Source organism: Hemitrygon akajei, chromosome 5, assembly GCF_048418815.1.
Source record: "Hemitrygon akajei chromosome 5, sHemAka1.3, whole genome shotgun sequence".
In the NCBI taxonomy this organism is placed as follows: domain Eukaryota; kingdom Metazoa; phylum Chordata; class Chondrichthyes; order Myliobatiformes; family Dasyatidae; genus Hemitrygon; species Hemitrygon akajei.
In genome coordinates this window covers 81,464,949-81,488,966 of record NC_133128.1, presented here as the reverse complement: position 1 = coordinate 81,488,966, position 24,018 = coordinate 81,464,949, and the positions used below count along the sequence as shown (strand labels likewise).

The 24,018-nt window shown below is 42.8% G+C and overlaps 1 protein-coding gene across 2 annotated transcripts in view; it reads right to left on the bottom strand.

The window, feature by feature from the left end:
* The window catches only part of LOC140727914 (E3 ubiquitin-protein ligase Midline-1), a 389,541-nt gene that overhangs the window by 58,816 nt on the left and 306,707 nt on the right, over positions 1-24,018 (bottom strand). For both annotated transcript variants that reach the window (XM_073045882.1, XM_073045881.1), the window contains exon 3: positions 12,016-12,111. In XM_073045882.1, coding sequence (XP_072901983.1) covers positions 12,016-12,111 — 96 coding nt within the window. The remainder of the gene's footprint in view (positions 1-12,015; positions 12,112-24,018) is intronic.

Below are 24,018 nucleotides of genomic sequence, written 5' to 3'. Positions count from 1 at the left end.
TGACTAGCTCAGGGTTGGCTTGATGGTACACTTATAACCATATAACAATTACAGCACGGAAACAGGCCATCTCAGCCCTTCTAGTCCATGCCGAACACTTACTCTCACCTAGTCCCACTGACACGCACTCAGCCCATAACCCTCCATTCCTTTCCTGTCCATATACCTATCCAATTTTACTTTAAATGACAATACCAAACCTGCCTCTACCACTTCTACTAGAAGCTCGTTCCACACAGCTACCACACTCTGAGTAAAGAAATCCCCCCTCGTGTTATCCCTAAACTTTTGCCCCCTAACTCTCAACTCATGTTCTCTTGTTTGAATACCCCTACTCTCAATGGAAAAAGCCTATTCACGTCAACTCTATCTATCCCCCTCATAATTTTAAATACCTCTATCAAGTCCCCCCTCAACCTACTACACTCCAAAGAAGAAAGGCCTAACTTGTTCAACCTTTCCCTGTAACTTAGGTGCTGAAACCCAGGTAACATTCTAGTAAATCTTCTCTGTACTCTCTCTATTTTGTTGACATCTTTCCTATAATTCGGTGACCAGAACTGTACACAATACTCCAAATTTGGCCTTACCAATGCCTTGTACAATTTTAACATTACATCCCAACTCCTACACTCAATGCTCTGATTTATAAAGGCTAGCATACCAAAAGCTTTTTTCATCACCCCGTCCACATGAGAGTCCACCTTCAGGGAATTATGCACCATTATTCCTAGATCACTCTGTTCTACTGCATTCTTCAATGCCCTACCATTTACCATGTATGTCCTATTTGGATTATTCCTACCAAAATGTAGCACCTCACACTTATCAGCATTAAACTCCATCTGCCATCTTTCAGCCCACTCTTCTAACTAGCCTAAATCTCTCTGCAAGCTTTGAAAACCTACTTCATTATCCACAACGCCACCTACCTTAGTATCATCTGCTACTTACTAATCCAGTTTACCACCCCATTATCCAGATCATTAATGTATATGACAAACAACATTGGACCCAGTACAGATCCCTGAGGCACACCACTAGTCACCGGCCTCCAACCTGACAAACAGTTATCCACCACTACTCTCTGGCATCTCCCATCCAGCCACAGTTGAATCCATTTTACTACTTCAATATTAATACCTAACAATTGAACCTTCCTAACTAACCTTCCGTGCGGAACCTTGTCAAAGGCTTTACTGAAGTCCACATAGACAACATACACTGCTTTACCCTCGTCAACTTTCCTAGTAACCTCTTCAAAAAATTCAATAATATTTGTCAAACATGACCTTCCACGCACAAATCCATGCTGACTGTTCCTAATCAGACCCTGTCTATCCAGATAATTATATATACCATCTCTAAGAATACTTTCCATTAATTTACCCACCACTGACGTCAAACTGACAGGCCTATAATTGCTAGGTTTACTCTTAGAACCCTTTTTAAACAATGGATCCACATGAGCAATACGCCAATCCTCCAGCACCATCCCCATTTCTAATGACATTTGAAATATTTCTGTCAGAGCCGCTGCTATTTCTACACTAACTTCCCTCAAGGTCCGAGGGAATATCCTGTCAGGATCTGGAGATTTATCCACTTTTATATTCCTTAAAAGCACCAGTACTTCCTCCTCTTTAATCGTCATAGTTTCCATAACTTCCTTACTTGTTTCCCTTAACTTACACAATTCAATATCCTTCTCCTTAGTGAATACTGAAGAAAAGAAATTGTTCAAAATCTCCCCCATCTCTTTCGGCTCCACACATAGCTGTCCACCCTGATTCTCTAAGGGACCAATTTTATCCCTCACTATCCTTTTGCTATTAATATAACTGTAGAAACCCTTCGGATTTATTTTCACCTTACTTGCCAAAGCAACCTCATATCTTCTTTTAGCTTTTCTAATTTCTTTCTTAAGATTCTTCTTACATTCTTTATATTCCGTGAGCACCTCATTTACTCCATGCTACCTATATATATTGTATAGGGTCTCTCTCTTTTTCCTAACCAAGTTTCCAATATCCCTTGAAAACCATGGCTCTCTCAAACTTTTAACCTTTCCTTTCAAGCTAACAGGAACATAAAGATTCTGTACACTCAAAATTTCACCTTTAAATGACCTCCATTTCTCTATTATATCCTTCCCATAAAACAAATTGTCCCAATCCACTCCTAAATCCTTTTGCATCTCCTCAAAGTTAGCCTTTCTCCAAACAAAAATCTCAACCCTGGGTCCAGACCTATCCTTCTCTATAATTATATTGAAACTAATGGTGTTGTGATCACTGGAACCGAAGTGCTCCCCAACACATACCTCCGTCGCCTGACCTATTTCATACCCTAACAGAAGATCCAACACTGCTCCTTCTCTAGTCAGTACCTCTATGTATTGCTGCAAAAAACTATCCTGCACACATTTTACAAACTCCAAACCATCCATCCCTTTTACAGTATGGGATTCCCAGTCTATGTGTGGAAAATTATAATCTCCCACAATCACAACCCTGTGCTTACTACAAATATCTGCTATCTCCTTGCAAATTTGCTCCTCCAATTCTCGCTCCCCATTAGGTGGTCTATAATACACCCCTATAAGTATTACTACACCTTTCCCATTCCTTAATTCCACCGAAATAGTCTCCCTAGATGAGTCCTCTAATCTATCCTCCCAGAGCACTGCTGTAATATTTTCTCTGACAAGCAACGCAACACCTCCCCCTCTTGTCCCTCCAATTCTATCACACCTGAAGCAAGAAATCCAGGAATATTTAGTTGCCAATCACACCCCTCCTGCAACCATGTTTCACTAATAGCTACAACATCATATTTCCAGGTATCAATCCATGCTCTAAGCTCATCCACCTTTCTTACAATGCTCCTAGCATTAAAATAAATGCATTTAAGAAAGTCTCCACTCCTTCCTCTCTGTTTATCTCTAACAGTACAAAGAACTTTACTATCTTCTTTTTCTTCCTTCTCCCATACATCTGTTCCTACACTCTGGTTCCCCTCCCCCCCTCTTATCTAGTTTAAATCCACTGGAGCCTCTCTAGCAAACCTACCTGCAAGAATATTTGTCCCCCTCCAGTTCTGATGTAAACCGTCCTGCCGGAACAGGTCCCACCTTCCCTGGAAAACTGCCCAATTATCTATAAATCTGAAGCCCTCCCTCCTGCACCATGTCTTCAGCCACGTGTTGATCTGCACTATCTTACTATTTCTAAACCCACCTGCACATGGCACTGGTAGCAATCCTGAGATTTCTATCCTGGAGGTCCTGTCCTTTAACTTGGCACCTAGCTCCTTAAACTTGCCTTTCAGGACCTCCTCATTCTTCCTACCCACGTCATTGGTCCATACATGGACCACGACATCCGGCTGCTCACCCTCCCTCTTGAGAATACTGAGAACTCAATCCGAGATATCGTAGACCCTGGCACCAGGGAGGCAACAGACCATCCGGGATTCTCGATCTCTTCCACACAACCTCCTATCTGTCCCCCTAACTATCGAATCCCCTATCACTACTGCTCTCCTCTTTTCCCTCCTTCCCTTCTGAGCTGAGGGTCCAGTTTCGGTGCCAGAGACGCAACCACTACAACTTGTCCCTGGTAGGTCGTCCCCACCAACAGTATCCAAAACGGTATACTTACTGTTGATGGGAATGGCCACAGGGATGCTCTGCTCTTCCTGTCTATTCCCCTTCCCTCTCCTGACAGTCACCCAACTACCTGTCTCCCGACTCCTAGGGGTGACTATCTCCCTGAAACTCCTGTCTATTTCTGCCTCTGCCTCCCGAATGATCCGAAGTTCATCCAGCTCCAGCTCCAGTTCCCTAACACGGTTTGTCAGGAGCTGCAGCTGATGCACCTTTTGCAGGTGTAGTCATCAGGGACAACAGTGCTCGCCCTGACTTTCCACATACTGCAAACGGAGCACTCAACTGCCCTAACTGCTGCCTCCATTACCTACTCCTAAGCTAATTAGATTAATTAAAGGAGCTTACCCGGTCTTACCTCACCTGGAGTGAAACTCGTACCCAGCCTCTGCTCGCTATTTAAATTCCCCCGTTGATCTCGGAGGCCGACTTTCACGTGCTTGCGCAGTCGTGCCTCGTTCAAACCTCGCCTCTGCCTGTTCTCGCCGAAGCCTGACTGAGCCAAAGCCGACCCACTCCAACGTTGGCCACTACGCCGATGGCCGCTGTATATGGCCGTCTTTCTTTTAAACCTTTGGCGCACTACATCACACGTCTGCACAGTCTAGCCTCTTTGCCCCGATCAGTTTAAAAAAACAGCTTCTCTCCGAGCTTCTTTCACCTCATCCCTCTCCGCCTCTTGCTGCGATTTAAAATTTAAAACTTGGAAGAGCTGCTGTCCCAAAATGCTGATCTCTAGTCCTGTCCGTGTGGAGTTTCCACATTCTCCTTGTGACTGTGTAGGTTTCCCCTGGGTGCTCCTGCTCCCACCCACATCTCAAGTTCATGTGGGCCGGGAGGTGAAGTGGCTTCTGTAAATATCCCCCAGTATATGGGTAAGTAGTAGAGTTAGGGATGTGTAGAATAGGGGTAAACAAGGTCATTAGTGGGGAAGTAGATTGCTCTGTGATGGTTGAACATCCACCTTTTATTTCATAAGGAAATATAGATTTCATTAGTAAATCCTTGTAAATGTAACACGTACAACAGGCTGGAGAAACTCAGCAAGTCGGGCAGCATCCATGGAAACGAGCAGTCAATGTTTCGGGCCAAGACCCTTCATCAGGACCTTGTAAATGTGGTGTATTCAAGTCAAGTCAAGTCACTTTTATTGTCATTTTGACCATAACTGCTGGTACAGTGCATAGTAAAAATGAGACAACGTTTTTCAGAACCATGGTGTTACATGACACAGTACAAAAACTAGACTGAACTACGTAAAAAGTAACACAGAGAAATGGATCCTCTCTAAATGAATGTCCAATCAGAATCAGATTTAATATCATCAGCATTTATAGCAAAATGTTAACTTTACAGTGAAATATATAACTAGAGAAAAAACTGAGTTACATTAAGTATGTATATGTCTATTAAATAGTTAAGTTAAAGTAAGTAGTGCGAAATAACAGAAATTAAAGAAGTAGTGAGGTAGTGTTCACGGGTTCAATGCCCAATTAGGAATCTGATGGCAGAGGGAAGGAGCTGATCCTGAATTACTGAGTGTGTGCCTTAGGCTTCTGTACCTCCTTCTTGATGGTAACAATGAGAAGAGGACATGTCCTGGGAGGTGGGGATCCTCAATGATGGACACTGCCTTCCTAAGGCTCCGCTCCTTGAAGATGTATATTCAATTTACTGAAAACGATGGGGCTGTGCCATTGAATTTTTTGGCAAGTATAGCTTTGGACATCAGAAGACTCTTTGCTTTTATTAACTGCCACACAAGGTACGAGAACATTATATATCAAAACCAATTGTTCATTATTCACTAACTTCCAGCTGGTAACCAGTTCAAGTGAACTTTTAGCACAGAATTACTGCACATGACATAATTCTCTCTCAGCACCATCATTAACCTATCACCAGCTAACGTCATCAATAGATTCTGGTCCCATGGCAACCATGGTCCCACCTGATCAGAGATATTCTTTTGTCCCGACCAATCCTTCCTGTCTGTATCTAAAACTCAAAAACAAACTTGTTTTCCCTCTCTCCGTTCTAATGGAGCGTGTTCGATCTGAACATTTCACAGATGCTGCTAGTCTTGCTTCTAATAGTTTCAGTGTTTGTTACTGAAACTTGAGCCTGTTTATAAAGTTGGGTGGGCATTCTCAGATGACATGTTCAGACCTATTTATTCGGAGTATTGACAGATGGCCTTTGTGTCACAGGTTACCACATTTGCGGATAGAAAATGAACAGGGTGGCTAGAGGTCACTGCAGGTTTTACTGGAGGTCTGATCAATACTGGGCAATTCCCCACTGAGGAAGATAACAAAGAGGAGCAGATGCTCCAAGTCAGAGAATAAGTGGAACCTTGAGGGATAACAGAAAAAGGTTCAGGACACTGACTTTGAATTTCTGCAGAATGGCTCCCTGGAATCTACCTACAGCACCAGTAAGCCTGCAGAAATTTGCTGAATCAGGAAACAGTGGAAAGAAGCATAACTGCCTGATCAGGTTAAGCCAGAAATCAGACAGCAGACACAGGAGAGCCAGGGACGTGAGATTATGGAAGGTGAAATATTACAATTTTAAAAAGAGGTGAAGTTTTAGAATTAAAAATATCAAATGTTTTAAGAATGAAGCAGGTTTATCTGGTTTGGCTGGAAGGACAGAGATACAGAGGAACAAAGCTAGAGACAACACAAAAATAAATCAGGGATCTGGGTGTTTTCATGTATTAAAACAGAGGGTTAGCTTGCAGGTCTGGAAAGTAATTAGGAAAGCAAAAGGAATTTTGATCCTTTGTTGCAAGGGTTTGGAGCATGAAGGTCAGTAAGCTTGCTTGAGACTGCACCTGGAGTACTGGGTATAATCTTCATTCCTTCAGAAGTAAAGTACAACAGATGCAGTGCAGAAAACGTCACCACGTTGATTCCTAGGAGGAAGGTTGGTTGAGCAGTTTGGACCTACTCTCGGGAGGGATGAGAAGATTGAAAGATGATCGTATACAACGTATAAGATACTGCGGGGTCTTGACAAGACTGTGCAAGTCTTAGGCACCCATATATATAGCTAGGGTGCCTAAGACTTTTGCACTGTACTGTAGTAGTTTTATGCATTCATTGTACTGCTACTGCAAAGAAAAAGCCAAATTTCGTCACATATATATGAGTGATGATAAACTTATTCTGATATGGCATTTTACTGTGGACTGAGAGTGGGAAGGCGGCAGGGAGAGCGGAATCATGGGAAATGGGGAAGGAAGAGGGGAGGGAGTGGGAAGCACCAGAGACACATTCTGTAATGATCAATAAACCATTTTTTTTGGAATCAAATGACATTGCCTAGTATCTCAGCGCTGGGTATGTCTGCACCCATGCCCCGGCACTCTTTCTCTGCCATCTGTTCGACTCCCCTCCCACGGCACTCCACCCTCGCCATTCCCAACATCCTTAGCTCCCACCAGATTTACAAGCTCGCTCGCCGCTCCACTTTGACAAATAGAGTACTGTGCAAAAGTCTTGTGTACCCGAGCTATGTATATGTGCCTAAGACTTTTGCACAGAACTGTAAAGGCTGCAAGGATGTTTTCTTTCAAGGAGTAATTTAGAACCTGGGTTTCAAAGTAAAACGATGTCCATTTACGACAAATAAGGAACTTTTTCCCTGATGGGGTCATGAACTTTGGGAATTCTCTGACCCTGAGAGCTGTGGAGGCAGAGTCTATGAATATATTAAAGGGTGAGCTGGACAGATTTTACAAGGGAGTTAAAAGTTACGGGGAACGAGCAGGAAAGTGAAACTGAAGTCAAAATTAGATCTGGCCTGATCTTACTGAGTAGTGGAGCAAGTCTGAGAGGCCAAATTAAACTGTACAGATGGAGAAAGATAATGGGAAAGTGCGGAGTGAAATGTGAACTCAAGGAGTTTCTAGTCTAGGTACAATCAAGTTTTTATTTTGATTGAACATAGAAAATAGAACATTATAGCACAATGCAGGCTTGTTGGCCCACAATGTAGTGCTGATCTTTTAACCTACTGTAAGATCAATCGAACCCTTCCTCTGACATAGCCCTCAATTTTTCTTTCATCCATGTGCCTATCTAAGAGTTTCTCAAATGTCCCTAATGTATCTGCCTCTACCACCACCCCTGGCACCCACCACTGTGTAAAAAACTTATCTCTTGATGGATGGAATTTATATTATAAATTTGAAATCAACTATAGAAAATAAAAATGAGAGAACACAAAAGAAAATAATACATTGAAATATTACATCACATATTCCTCTTTCACACTGTAAAGTGGAAAGATAAATTAAACAGAAAACTGGGCCTACTGCCCAACTTGTCCATGCTGATCCACTTGCCTAACTGAGCTTGTCCCATTTGCCTGTGTTTGGCCCACGGCACTCTAAATCTTTGCGATCCATGTTACTGACCAAATGTCTTTTGAAAGTTGTAATAGTACTTGTTATATTATGTAACTTCAAAACATTAATTAATTCAAGTAAAGATACAAAGTCCAGTAATACGGTCTAGTTCGAATTTACTTCTAAGTGAGGCACGCACACATCATGTGGTAGCACGATGACAAATGCAATTAATGTATTATATATATTATATTATAAAACATTGTTATGAGTGTTTTTGGTGTTAGGACATATAGCAAATAACTTCAGCCACCAATCTTCAGATCTGAATATGGACTGTAGATTAAATTTAAAATGCAACTCTGAACAATGCATTCCTAAGAATTGTGGACCACAGTTAATGGGAATACCAGACAATGCAGATTTAACTTAATTATTTGGGCGTGAATTGGGTGTTTCTAGTGTGGATGCGAAGAGGGAGATTTAAAGGTTATGCACAGTTTAAAGGAAGCATTGTGGATGCATTGTAAATATGGAATTGTCCTGAACTGTCCTTTGATCTTTAGCATACAAAATGTCTTGTAGTGTTGGGTCAAGAAGGCCTTTTTCCCCTGAAAGGGGTCTCAATATGATGCCTGCTCTGTCTCTTTGTTGCATAAAGAGACTGTTTCATATCAACCAGCACTTCCGATAACTTTCTTCATGTGACAACACTTATAATTATTTATTTAAAAGAACAAGAATGCTTAATCAACCAATATAAATACAAGATTACTCAGATATTATTGAAGTATTAAATACACAACACTCCTCCCTGCTTTGCTATAAACTCCAACTCAATACAGAATGAATCTCAACTACATACACATTATATAACACAACTACCATATGCAGACATCCACAGCACAGAAAATTTTAAATTGTCCCATTCCAGCCTAAACATTTAATCGCTGTGGAGCTGTCTTACTCTTGTGGGATAATGTCTTTCCTGACAGGCAGGTGAGACTAGTGACTGGGAAACAATCTCAGGTTCTGTTGCATCATCCATGGTGGTTGTAGGAGCTGACTATGAGATGGCAGGAAGTGGTTCCAATAGAGTCAACTTTACCAATTGACTCTGCTCCCCCTCAACTGATCGATGTGTCATATCCATATAATATCAGACACAATCTCCACTGTGAAGGAGAGTGGTCCAGTTGGGTCCTCAATCTTTCTGAGTACCCACTTTTAATCACCTCTGTAGTACCTCACTAGGACCGTTTGTCCAGGAGTTAAACATCCAACCCCCTTGTTTAAGGAGCCTTCAATTTGTCTCAGCTGTTTGTCCTGTGTACCCTCTGAAATTGGGTTTTTGGAGATGCAAGCGTGAAGTGTCAACCCAGGCTGGTTATGGAGTGTGTTGCATTATCATATGCAAGGGCATGCTTCTGGTTCAGTGTCAATGCCGACATTACTCACAGTGTGTTCCTTGGACAAACCTTTCCACCAAACCATTTGTAGCTGGGTGGAATTGTGCATATATATGTCTTATTCCATTCATTTTTAGGAATGATTGAAACCGCTTCCCTGCAAACTGTGGTCCATTGTCACTAAGTGTTCCGGAACACCAGTCCTAGCGAAGAGGTGTCTCAGCACATCAACAGGGTGCAAGACTGTAGTGGAGGCTATTGGGAATTACCAAGAAAGTTATGCCCATCAATATTCAGCAAAATCCACATGAAGCCTCTGCCAGGGCAATGCGGGCTATTCCCAGGGATGGAGAGGTGTTGCTCTTGGCACCTTCCGGACAAGTTGGCATCCTACACAGAGCATGGCAAGCTGCTCCATCCGATGATCTATCTCAGACCACTAGTCAAAGCTTCAAGCCACTGCTTCCTTATCAACTACACCAGGTGACTTGCATGGATGCCAGAGTGCAGGTGCAGATGTCACTCCAAAAATAAACCTATTATATTGATAAAACACTTGATGAGTGTTTATGGTGTGAAACATTTTGGACTCTTTTTCCATCTCCACTTGCAAGTAGGCCTCAGCTTAGTCCACTTTGATGAAAAATGTTTTCCTCTAGAAAGGTTTGCAAGGATATCCACTCTCCTAGCAGAGAGTATTAATTTATTTCCAGTACTGGATTGGTAGTAACCTTAGAATCACCACAAATCTTGACAGACCCATATTGGTCTGGTGAATGTGAGGCCTTGCCACAATTTGTTCAGCCAGGCCAGTTTCTGTTCAGACATTGCAATTTTAAACATACTAGCTTTCATTTCTGACTGCAACTCAACTACTTCTCTGTCTGCTGTGGCCACTGATATTTCAACTATTTTTAAATGTAAGTTGTGCTTCAGTTAGGAGATGTTTTCGAATGCTTTCTTATAAGATTCCACAAATTAAACAATCTCTCAGCGTATCATTATTAAGCCCATCACTGAACTGACAATGCTCGGCCAACCTCTTCAATTCAGCCATATGCGCTGAAATGGACTCTCCCTTCTTGATTCCATTTATGAAACCTAAAGTGTTCTGCAACCACGGAACACTTTGGTTCTAAGTGTTCCTGTATCACTTTTACAAAAGCAGCAAAGCTCATTTCTGGTGGTTTGGCTGGAGCCTCAAACCTCAAAGCAAACTGAACGCATTTAAACCCAATGTACTTAGCAAAATTAGCACTCACTTCTCGTTGATTATTACATTTGCTTCAAAATACTGTTTCAATAGTTCAGCATACATGTGCCAATTGCCCACTGTGTAATCAAACTCAACAATCTTTTTGATGTAGCCGGCTATTTCCACTTTTTTAATGATTATTATCACACAGTACTCACTCTTTATGAACCCTGAGTTCTTCTGTTTTCTGAGTTTTCTTTAAAATAACTTGATAATGTCTTCCCTTCTGAAGAACATGTGCCGGCTGCTTTTGTCTTAAACTCAACCATCTCTCCATGTGCTGGGCTGGTTCTTTTAAATTTGACTGATCCTGGTAGTATTTTTTTTAGTATGATCGTCTTGCTCCACTTTAACAAGTTGGTAGATATCTCAGTGTTTGCTTTAAATAATACCTCATTGCTAATGTTACGTTTTGTAACTTCTAAACATTAAATTAATTCAAGGAAAGTTACTGAGTCCGAGAATATGCGTCTAGTTCGCATTTACTTTTAAGCGAGGTGTGTACATAACACATAGTAGTGTGATGTCGTATGCAATTAGCGTATTTTACATATAACCCATAATTAATTATTTAAACAAACAAGGACATGTAATCAACCAATGTACACAAAGTTATTCAAATATTATTGAAATATTAAATACACAACCATACCCACCTCTGCCACTTCCTCTGGGAGCTTGTTCTATAAGTGCACACTACACCTGAGTGAAAATGATCCCCCCCCGGTCCCATTTAAACCTTTAATGCTCACTTTAAACCAATCCCCTCTAGTTTTTTCCCACATGCATTCTGCCCCCACCCAACCTGGTGAATAGACTGTGATTCTTCACCCTATCTCTGCCTCTCATGATTTCATAAGATCTACAAGGTCACCCGTCACCCTTTGCTCCAAGGAAAAATGTCTCAGCTTATCCAGTCTCGGTAACCAAAAGAACTTGTAATGTCCTCTTAAACTTTTATTGCACCCTTTCCAGTTTAATCATGTGGAAAATGTACCATATTTGTTTGGTAATAAGCATCACAAACTAACTGAACATAAATGAGAAGAAATTACCAATTGTGATAACTCTAAGCCAACTCTTTAATATTTGTTAAAAAATGTGAACCTGACATATCCCGCTTGCTTCATACTCCCTTGTGGAATTCTAAAAAGCTTAAAATATTTGTTTGCCTCCATCATTATGAAAATACAAAGCTATTAATTCCTTGTGATATAGTGCATGCAATAGTAGTAATATGCATGCTTTGAAGTTCCGTCAATGCAGACTTTACTAAGAGCCCCACTTCACCCACTTACTCCTGGACGTTATTGCAGAAGGAACTCACCTCTACATGCTGACAAGTCTGGATCAGTCTACCCATCAGCGTTTCCAGCTCATTATTCCTCTTGATTAGACTGGCCAGGTTGGTCTCCAGACTTTGCTGTTGGAGGAAGAAATGCAATGCAGTTACAGGTGTCAGGAATTTGACTGTCAAGTTGAAAATGAAAACTACAAAGACATTGCAAAGAAGATTTGAACATTTGAAACTGTGACTCTGCTGGGTAGCTTCATTTATAATGGGCTTGCTGTTCTGGAAGTTGCACCAGAGGTTATATTTCCTTGTTTTCCTACGACATGGAAAGAGTCAATTTGACCCATTGACTCAATGTCAACTCACAGCAATCCCATCTATCCCATGCCCTGTAACCTATTCCACCTACGTTTTCAACAATTTGGCCACACACCAGGGGCAATTCAGAGTGGGCAATTAACCGCATCCTTAGGACTTGAGAGGAAATCAGAACTTTAAGAGGAAACCCATGTGATCACAGGATGAAGGTGCAAACTCCATATAGACAGCACTCGAGGTTAAGTTTGAATCCGAATCACTGGTGCCGTGGGGCAGCAGTTCAACTAAATGAACCTCTGTGCCTTCATGGCATCAAACTTCACTGGCGACACAGTCGACGCCTGCGATCCTTTGCACACTGCAAAGTTAAAGATGGATGAATTCAATCTGCTCCTTGCCCTAAATCTTTTTGTAGGATGCTCCAGCAGAACTTAATGCCCTGTGAGGTACAGACAGGGTCTTACATCGGAAAGAAGAGTTGAACTGCCTTTTTGTTTTGCCTATTGGGAAGCGCTAGAGGTGAAAGGTAGAGCTTTTATTTTTTACTAGCACAGGAAATATTGGTGTATTTTCGCAGGAATGCTAATAATTTTATGGCATGCTTTGATACATTTTCCCCAAGTGCATTCCGAGGATGATTCAGATCTCATTACTGGATTACTCTGGGTATTACTGGATCAGTCCATTAGACAGCTCTCATGTTAGACAGAACGTAACTCCGTGCACAGTAGAAAATCAATCACACAACTCTGTCAATAGTAACACGTGCTGTTGAGAATTAACCAAAGTGGTTTTTATGTAAATTTCCAAGCATCTTATTGCCTGTTAAGGAATTCACTACCACATTATTAAGTGGGAATTTTATTCCTTATATTTGGTGTAAGATTCCCTGGAGACATAAACACAAGTGGAACTCACTAAATTCATTAGTGGCGACATTCTCAACCTCACAGGTCTTAAAAACAGTTCCTAGTTAAATGCAGAAAAACCAGGTTTGACTGAACACAACAGAAAATACTCAGCAAGTCAGATGGCATAGATGGGGAGAGAAGCAGGACTGACCCTTCATTAAAATCGGAAAGGTCCCATGTGTGGGTTGGTAGTTCCAAGGGTTGTACTGTGTCCAGAGTGTTTTAAGTTGTAGAGAGAGAGGAATTGGAAAGAAAAGAAGGAATGTCTTTGACATGACATGGAGCAAAATTATCCAGTTACAGGTCTTCCCTGGATAATAAAAGCATCAGAGGCTGTCCGCAGGGCACAATCTAATGGACTGTGTAGGTAATTATCCTGGACATTTTTGTTGTGATTGCAAGACCCTGTTGGACATTGGTAATATATAATACAGTGAGTCTGATTCATTGGTTCATTGGAAAGATCGATGGCGGGGGAGCTGCGTAGCCTCAGTTATGGTGTGGACCAGGCCCTCGTTCATGTCCCGGATTTGCCTGTTGCAGCTTGATGCCAGCTGGTCGGAGGCTGCTGCCCTCCAGTGCTTGCTCAATGGGAGACAAACTGGATTGCCTTCCTCTGTGGCTGCACTGTGCAATACGAGGAACTGTGGCGTGCTTGTTCTTGCAGAATCAACCTACAGGCCATGATGCTCAGGGACTTGCGTAACGTTATTCTAATTTTAATTTTTATTTTGTAACTGTTTTTCTGTAATTATATGTGCTGTATGTGCTCTGTGTTACCGTGGGCTTTGTTTTTTGCACCTTGGCCCCAGAGAAATACTGTTTTGTTTTGGCTGAATTCATGTGTATATTTGAATGACAATTAAACTGAAACTTGAAATTGAAGTGTTGACAATTCCTTTTCTCCCACAAATGCTGCTCGACCCGCTGAGTTCCTCCAGCAGATTGTTTGTTTCTCCAGATTCTAGCATCTGCAGTCTCTCGACCCGCTGAGTTCCTCCAGCAGATTGTTTGTTTCTCCAGATTCTAGCATCTGCAGTCTCTTGTGCCTTCAGTAACAAAGCGATAATGACCTCACAAGAAGCCCACCGCAGTAATACCTGCTGGTTGTGTGACTGCCGCTTGAAAAGCGAAACTATTCTGGCTGTTGGAGCAAATTTCAAAACAGAATAGGGAATGAGCATCTTGGAATGAGCTGCAAGAAGTATTAGTTGAGTCAGGCACATTAGTAACGTCTGAAAGCCATCTAGGTAAATAGGGGCTATGGGTCAAATGTGGGCTCTCTGGACAACACACATGACATGGATGAGTTGTGTCATAGGGTCTGTTTCCACATTGCAAGATTCTATAGCTCTGTGAGAAGCAAAATTCATGAATGACAGAAAATGTGTTGCCCGTGCCCTATTTCCAAAGACCTCATCAATGACATGATCCCCATCACGATCAACAGTATGGACAGCTTCTGGGAAAACAAATCCATTACTTCTTGTGTGGTTCTTGTTCACAGCTGAGGGTGACGGTCCTCAGATGAGATTAAACTTAGGCCCTGTCTGCCCTCTCTTAAGTGGTTGCAACAAAATCACGATCAAATCTGAACTAGAGCCGGTGAGTTCCCTTCATCCCTCGAGCACCTTCACACGTGCAACATATCAAGCCATGCATCTAATTGCTTATTGAGCTTCCATGCTGAGTGTAAATAATCCACCAGAAGCTGACTGATGTCAAAAAGTCCTTGCATATATCTGATAATAAGCTGCTTTAAACTTAGAACTTTAATGTTAGTATGTCTCAGTCAGCTCCATAATGGGCACTACCCTCCGTAGTATCCATCTTATCTTTGAAGAGCAATGTCTCAAAAAGGTGCCTCCATCACTAAAGACTCCCATCACCCAGGAAACACCCTATTCCCATTGCCACCATCAGGGAGGAGGTACAGGAGTCTGAAGGTGCATTCAGGAACAGCTTCTTCCCCTCCGCCACCAGATTTCTGAATGGACATTGAACCCATGAACATTACCTCACTACCTTTTATATAAAAAATCTGCACTACTTATTTAACTATTTTATACGCACATCATGTTCCAGAAGTCTAGATGCCCTGCATGTGAAATTAAGGATTTTGGCTTTTGGGCACCAAAGTCACAGATTAGAAAGAACAAGGGTAAATTTGCAAATGCTGTGGAAATGCCAGCCCTGTTGTAACATGTGTTAATGTAACAGCCACTTTCCATTCAGGAGCAAGCCAGGAAAAGCAATGAAATAAATAATCAGATAATGGTAAATGATCAACATCAGCCAGAAGAGTACACAGAATCCCTCTGCACATTTGTGTTGGATGATCATTTGTATCTAGGTCAGGTGTCACATCCCATCAGTAACATCTCAGATACAGCACTGGTCAGTGCAATAAGACCATAAGATATAGGTGCAGAATTAGGCTGGAGCCCAGCTAGTCTTAGAACCATAGAACACTACAGCACAGTACAGGCCCTTCAGCCCTCCATGTTGTGCTGACCCATATAATCCTTAAAAAAAAGTACTTCAACCGGGTCAGCTGCTGGGTGGCGTGTGGTCAGGAATTTTGTCTCAATTATGTCCCTTTCTTACCGGCAGCAGGGGGAGAGTGTGTGGGGAGCTAGAATTATAGCTACAGCTCCGTGATAAAAACTCATTTCAAAAGGAAGCAGTTTATCCCTGATGGTGCAGCACCCCAAAGCTCTTCAGGGAGAACTGGAAACATGAAAAGCAAAGAGCAAGACTGGCCATGAGATCCTCGCCATCTTTCTCTGCGAACCAATAAACTTATGACCTTTTATCAGAGATGATTTGATTGGTCTAAAGCATCAAATCTGTTTCTCTCTTCTTGGATCTGCTGAGCATTTCAAGCATTTTATGGTGAATCTTGCTTCTGACCCACACTAAGACTGAATCTGTTTCAGGTGGTACCAAGTCTAGAGCCAAGGTAGCTTAAGGACTGGCTGAACCAGTTTGGATTTTAATGTCGGCTTAACAGTGTCATGCTCACTTTTATTGAGATGAGCTTGCTTTTAAAATCAGTGTTCTCATTCCTGCGCCAGCCCCGCACAATCTGAATGCACGTTCTCTGGACCGGTAACACAGATGCTACTATCAATTATGTAAAAGAACTGAAGGGACCGAATGCGGAAAGGAGTCTGGAGGAACTAAGATAATCTTACATTCACTTCAGACAAAGATAAAAAGAAAAATCAAAGCTAAATTGTCAAGTTTTATTTTATTGTCCACTTGGCCTTAACCCCAAGTCCCTTGGATGTTTAAAGACTGAATATAATATACAGATTTCAGACTCCAGTCAGAGGGATGACAATATTCATTGGATCACGCCTACTGGTAAAGCTGACATGTATTGACCGAGTGTGCTGGTATTAGCAAAGCTGCTACCCACTGACCAACATGGGACAGACCTGGGCTGTCAATCCTCTTGGCCTTCCCAGTATCAGTTATAGACAGGGAAGACAGCCAATTTCAACAAAGCTAACAAAAGAATTATTGAAACCAAAACAGGAAATACCGGAGACTTTCAGCAAGTTGGGTGCCATTGGGGACAGTGGGTCAAAAAGAGCAGAACCCAGGGAAAGGAGGCCATGTACAGGACCAGCCACACACAGACATACAAATAAATAAAGGCATATTCCGTCACACAGGTACAAACAGGAACACAGGCACATGGCCACACACATGAACAGATACAAACAAAGACATGAACAGACAAATTTCTATAAGTCACTCACAGACATATACTCAGTGGCCACTTTAATAAATACCCCCTGTAATACTTCAATAAAATGGCCACTGACTTATCATTCATGGCCCTCTGCTGTTGTAGCCCATGTGTGTGTTCAGAGACGTTCTTCTGCACACCACTACTGTAACACAGAGCTGTAAGAGTTACTGTCACCTTGCTGTCAGTTTGAACGTGTCTGGCCATTCTCCTCGGACCTCTCTCATTAACAAGGCATTTTCACTCACACAACTGCCACTCACTGGATGTTGTTTTGTTCTTGGCACCGTTCTCTGTAAACTCTAGAGACTGTTGTGCGTGAGAGTCCCAGGAGATCTGCAGTTTTTGAGATACTCAAACCATCCCGTCTGGTACCCCGACAGTCAAAGTCAATTAAATCGCATTTCTTCGCCATTATCATGTTTGGTCTGAACAACAACTGAACCGCTTGACCACAACTGCATGCTTTTATGCACTGAGTTGCTGCCAAACGATTGGACGATTAGATATTTGCATTAACGAGCAGGTGTACAGGTATCTAATAATGTAACCTAGTGACTAATGTGTGCACATGGTGAAGGAAGTTATACATTCCTCACTTGTTACAGTACGAAGACAACATGAATAGCTGACTGAGGAGGCACTTGATCATTCAAAATTAAGAAGTGACGTTCTCACTGACTTCATCCGCTCTAGATAACTCCCAACCCCTGCCTCCAAACTCAAAGTTCCCTCACCCTGCACTGCTCACTTCCACCTCCTACTCCAGATCCACAAACCGGACTGTCCGGGTAGGGCTATTGTCTCTGCCTGGTCCTGCCCCACTGAATTCGTGTCTTCATATCTCGAATCTATTCTATTCCCCCTTGGCTCAGCCCCTTCCACCCAGATCCCTGACACTTCTCATGCCCCATTCTCCTCAGTAACTTTCAATTCCCTGACCGCTTCATCTTCACCATGGATGCTCAGTCCCTATACACTCCTATCTCCCATCAAGAAGGCCTCAAAGCCCTCTGCTTCTTTCTTGACAAAGGAACCCCCTTCCACCACCCTCCTACGTCTGGCAGAACTGGCCCTCAGCCTGATCAAGTTTTCCTTTGGTTCCTCCTACTTTCTCCAAACTCGAGGGGTAGCCAGCCATGGGCACTCACCTGAGCCCAGCATATGGCTACCTCTTCATCAGCTATGTAGCACAGTCTACGTTCAAACCTTCCCCGCTTATACTGCCCAACTCTTCTTTCATTACATTGACAACTGCATTGCTGCTGCTTCCTGCACCCATGCTAAGCCTGTCAATTTTACCAACTTTGCCTCCAACTTCCACCCTGCCCATTAATTCACTTGGCAGATCTCTGACACGTCCCTCCTCTTTCTTGATCTCTCTGTCTCCACTTTTGGAGACAAACTGTTAACCGACATCTTCTATAAAACTACTGATTCCCATGGCTATCTCGACTATACCTCCTCCCACTCTATCTCCTGTAAAAATGCTACTCTCTTTTCTCAGTTCCTTTGCCTCCACCCCATCTGTTCCCAGCACGTGGCTTTCCATTCCAGGATGTCAGAGATATCCTCCTTCTTTAAAGCACAGGGTTTCCCTCCCTCTATCGTTGATGCTACCCCACCTGTATCTCCTTCATTTCTTGTACATCTGCACTGTCCATATCTCCCCGCCTCCATAACAGTGATAGAGTTCCAGTTGTCCTTACCTACCATCTCAGCCTCAACATTCAACACATCATTCTCTGCAGCCTCTGCCATCTCCAAAGAGATCCTCACACTAAACATATCTTTATCACCCCCTCAGCCGCTTCCCTCAGGGATTCCCTCGACCTTTCATCCCTCCCCATTAATCCCACTCTAGACACTGTGGCCTAAGTGCAATACTTGCCCATAACCTGCTCCCTCACACCCATTCAGGGCCCCAAACAGCCTTCCAGGCGAGCAGACAGCGAAGCTGCCGGGGTTGTCTATTGTGTCTGGTACTCCCAATGCGGCCTCCACTACATTGGTAAGACCGGTCATAAATTGGGGGACTGCTTCATCAATCACCTCCACACCATCTACCACAAGCAGGACTTCCTGGTGGATAAGCATCTAATTCCAATTCCCATTTTGTTCTGATGTGCCGATCCATGCTCAGGGTGGAGGAGCAACATTTTATATTATCGATTTCTCCTTTCGGTGAACAAATTTCCTCCCCCTTCATCTATTCCCCACTCTGACCTTTCACTTCTTCTCACCTGCCTATTACTTCCCCTGGATCCCCTCCTATCTTTTCTCCTATGGTCCACTGTCCTCTCCTATCAGATACCTTCTTCTCCAGCCGTTGACCTCTCTCACCCACCGGGCTTCACTTATCACCTTCCAGCTAGCCTCTTTCCCCTCCTCAACCTTTTTTAACCTGGCATCTTCCCCCTTCTTTCTCAGCCCAGAAGAAGGGTCCCAGACTGAAACATTGACTATGTATTCCTCTCCATAGATGCTACCTGACCTGTTGTGTTCCTCCAGCATTTTGTGTGTGTTGCTAAGAACTGTTTAGATGTAATTGGTAACAGTGGGAGGAAAGCTTCCATTGCATCAGGAATTTTGCAGCAATTTAAATAACGTTTGGAATGCACATTAAACAAATGAAAATTATGCCAACATATTGAATGCCTGATTATTATAATTGGTGGAGGGATGTGGGGATGCCATGCTCCCGAGGGCCCTCTTTGCCCCCTCCCACCTCAGGCATGTCCTATCCTGGCATCTGTAACCACAGCTTTGTGACAATTTGCATAAGATCCAGATTGAAAAGAGGAAATATCGACGGATACAGTGAAATTGTTTTGTACTTAAGGGACTGCTCTAATAATGTTAGAAGAGCAACTTTCAGGAGTGTAATGGATGTTGGATAGTTGCAAAGGAAGCATTGACGAATGGTGGAACTGGCCAGCTCTTCCACAGCTTTCTGTGAAAGCTGGAACAGTTGCTGAATTGAGCCGGTGGTGAGGCAATCCCTCTGCTTGGCAGGAGCCCGTCCCTCTCCAGCTTCTGACCCTGCCGGGCCAATGTGAGCCTATTCATCCTGTAAAAACTCTGCTGGCTGCCTGCAGCAGCAGCAAGGCTTGATAGTGAGGCACAGCTGGGATAACATCAACACGAAGGGAAGGACAAATGATCAAATCAACCCAGACAGCGGTTGCCAGCCAGTCAGAATGCTTAACAAGACAACAACACTTCATCACGTTGCAAGAGTTGAAACACATTCTACGTGGCGCAGATTCTGTAACCCTTGCTGGCAGTCTGCACACTGCCCACCAGAACTTCCCAGACATGGCAGGATGATCGACCTGAAATGAATACTAGGCTGACACCTGAGATGGGAGGATTTGCCCTTTCATGAGTGGTGAAGGAAGTTGGATTTGCATTCTCTGGAATTCTGAAGAATGAGAGAGTATTTGTAGTGAGACGTATCACCGTAGGGAGGCAGGGCAAGGTGGGTGGATGTTTACACGGAAGGAGAATCCTGAGCAAAGGGACATAAGGCACCTATCACTTAAGACTGAGTTGCACAACCATTTATTTTGGTACAGTTTGGGAATTCTGGAGCTCATAAGTGCAGAGGTCACCAGTTCTAGATCATGGGGGTGTTTAAAGAAGAGGGGACATCTAAAGATCGGGAAATGGAATGTTGCATGGAACTGGCACAAAAGAGGAGTTGAGGGCCCTGGGAAATCAGTCATGATCATATTGGACGAAAGGGCAGCAGGCAGGGAGGATCAGGGTGGCCTACTTGTGGTACTATTGACCTGTGTTACTGTAAGGATTTTTCCACCCACTGATGAAGGCAGTCTTTCTCCATAAGCAGATGACCATACCCTGAACATCCAAATTGCTCACTTTGCAAATGTTTGGCTGAATTATTCAATTTCATGGACTTTGTTTCACCTGTAAAGCACTGTGTTCACAGAGAATTTATGACTGAGTGCACTTTAATTGCTTGTTCTTTATGTTAGTTATTCTCCCTCTTTAATCTCACTCGAGTACAATTGCACCCGGTTTCCCCTTTATTGTTACTGACTGCACTGGGCCTTACTCATACTTGCTAAATCTTCTCTCAAATAACTTTGCCCAGGAATTTACAGGGAACACCAACAGTTCTCAGCCAGATCTTCTTCCGACTGCATAACAATGCCACAGGTGGTGTGTGGTCGCAGTCTCCCAGCGATCACGCGGGGGAGCTGCGCCAGAGAAGCTGAGCTATCAGGGTAGATCTGATATGAGAACACTTTCTATATCCATTTGAATGGAGAAGAATGGCTGCAAGGGTCAAAGGTGAGTTTCTGAATTGCTTTAATTTTGTTAAAATCATTCATTAGTGTTGTTTTAATTCACTTACAAAAACTATTAAAAAGCAATACATATTTTAATTATTTCATTGATTTTAAATATTTTTGAGTGTCAGTGATACAGTGGATTACATTTAATTTGGCCATCGGCTAATCGAGGCAGCCACTTACTTATTTGGGACAACTCTTAAAGAACAAAAATTAATTGAGAAAATTGCTGGGATTCCCTTTGTTTATTTGGGACACTGTGCTGCGTAATTGGGTTAGGAGACTGTTGCCGAACAGTTTCTGGCTAGAAACGAGAAAATCTGCAGGTGATGGAAATCCAAGGAACACACACACAATGCTGGAGGAACTCAGCAGGCTGGGCAGCATCTATAGAAAAGTGTAAACAGTCAAAGTTTCAGGCTGAGACCTTTCATCAGGACTCGTTTCTAACCAAGTCAGTCGCACGCACTTGTGTGGCCGTTAGACACCACACTGTGCTTAGAGCAAACAGTTTTTAAACAGCGTCACTTATGTGTGATTGTGTTCAAAAAGCAGTGATTATTTTCACTGATATTTGGCGAGAAATAAGCAGAAAGACAATTCAAAACTGTTTTGGTCACTGCAGTTTCAAACATTTAGGCTTGGAGATACCAGGAACAGCCGGGAATGAAAAGGAAATGACTTTACTCCTTTAACAAGTTAGGAGGAACTATGAAGAATTAGAAGGTACCAACAATCATCTTGAATGTTACAATGAAAATGAAGATATGGAGGATGTAATCATTGAAAGCATTATAAGAGGCAGTCACTAGGTGTCTGCACTGGTCTTGTTTGTTTACTGGCAATCTAAAGAACTTGGCAGTGTACACTCCATTGATAACTATTAGGAACTAATCTACAGTTTTATAGTAGTGTAGTGTTAATCGTATTCCAATTTGTTCCATTCAAGTACATAATTTGTGACTCAGTGAAATGGTAGTTTGGCTCTTTTATTACTTTTTACCAATTCCATGAAACTTCAGTTAACTGTAGTGGACGCATAATTGGGCCAAAATCTACTGGTACCGATGTGTCCCAATAAAACAAATCCACTGGATTCAGACACATTCAGTTTTTGACAGATGAGTGAACATGGGGCCCAGACTGCAACTTCTGCTGGTTTTGAGGGCACAACTTGTTCTTCCTTGCAGACTGTCAATGGATCACAACATTTATATTTCCACAGCTCTGCTACCGTGCAAATAAGAATGAGATGACCTCCTTGCATCTGCAAAAATGTTTGTATTTATTGCATATGTCAGTGGCCCATGCTGGCAGGAAGTTCCATAGCTGAATAAATGCCAATCTTTCAGCAGAGCAGCTTTATAGATTGTACCTTCTCTGTATAATAACATAATGCTCTCAAACTTGTATAAGCCTGTATATGCATCAATTTCCAAATACAGCAGCACCTTTTATAGGTAACTTCCATACATGGTATTTGTACATCAGTATATTTGCAGTGCTACCAGTCTTTGGCATTCATATTTTATCCGTGGTAGATTTTTGCAGATCTGATGCCCTAATATATATATTCCTGCAGTCTCTCTTCCACTGTGACCCTACAATAACCTCCACCTAATGACCTTCTATTCTTGTTCAGCCCCTGAGCAATCAGTAGCTGTCTGGTTTGCTCTGAAGGCAGCCCTTTGATGTCTGCCTGTATCATTGATCTCCACATTGGTAGGGCTGGTGATGCAGCTGAGGATTCAGAGCAGGCAGGCAGAAACCTAATCAGAATCCCGTCCTAAAGTGAAGCTCCCGCTTCCAGATCGGACCACGCTGCTCCCTTGGGATCTCAGGTGACTTAGTGAGATTGGACTTTGCCATCAAATCCAAGAACATGTGTTAAGTATGAATGGGGAATATCGCACTTAGCAGCAAGATGATTGCCACACGATTTAAAGGGAACATCAATAGCCTGCAGAATCAGTGCTGAGCTTTCAGAGCCAAAAACCAGCCACAGCTTCAGGAGTGTGCAGGGACTGGCGTGGCAGGAGAGTGGATTATGCCCTCACCTTTCAGATCTAGTCAAAAAGCAAGGCCCAGGATTAGCAACTGATCCTCATGACTTTCAGTACTCTGGAGAGATTGAGCAGAGGGCCAGCAGTGCCAGTAACTAGGAGTATGAGGGCTAAAAGTTTGTGAAATGAGTACTCTTGACAGGAGGATCAATCCCCAAATGCTGTACAGAATCAGAAGTGGCAGCAGGCAGAGATCATTCAGCCTCTCAAGTCTGCTCCATGAGTCAGTAAGATGATGGCAGATGTTTTACCTCAGCGCTGTTCTCCTACACAAATCCTTCGACTCTCTTTCAAAAAAATCTCATACGGAATTTTTTCAAGTGCATTCAACAAGGAACAATGCCTGAGAACATCTTTTTTCCAAGGAAGTATTCAGAGAAATATTTTACATCCTGCAGAACAACCGCATCCCACAGAATAGGACCACCTTTGCTTTGCATGGAAGGTAGCAGTGAGCCTCATGTTGTACACCTCCAAGCAGCTCCTGGCTGTTGAAAGCAACAGCAGCAATATTCTTCACCATAGTGAGTGCCATGTTCTACACCTCCATGCCAGTGAAGCAACAACAGCAATATTCTTCACCATAGTGAGCGCCATGTTCTACACCTCCATGCCAGTGAAGCAACAACAGCAATATTCTTCACCATAGTGAGCGCCATGTT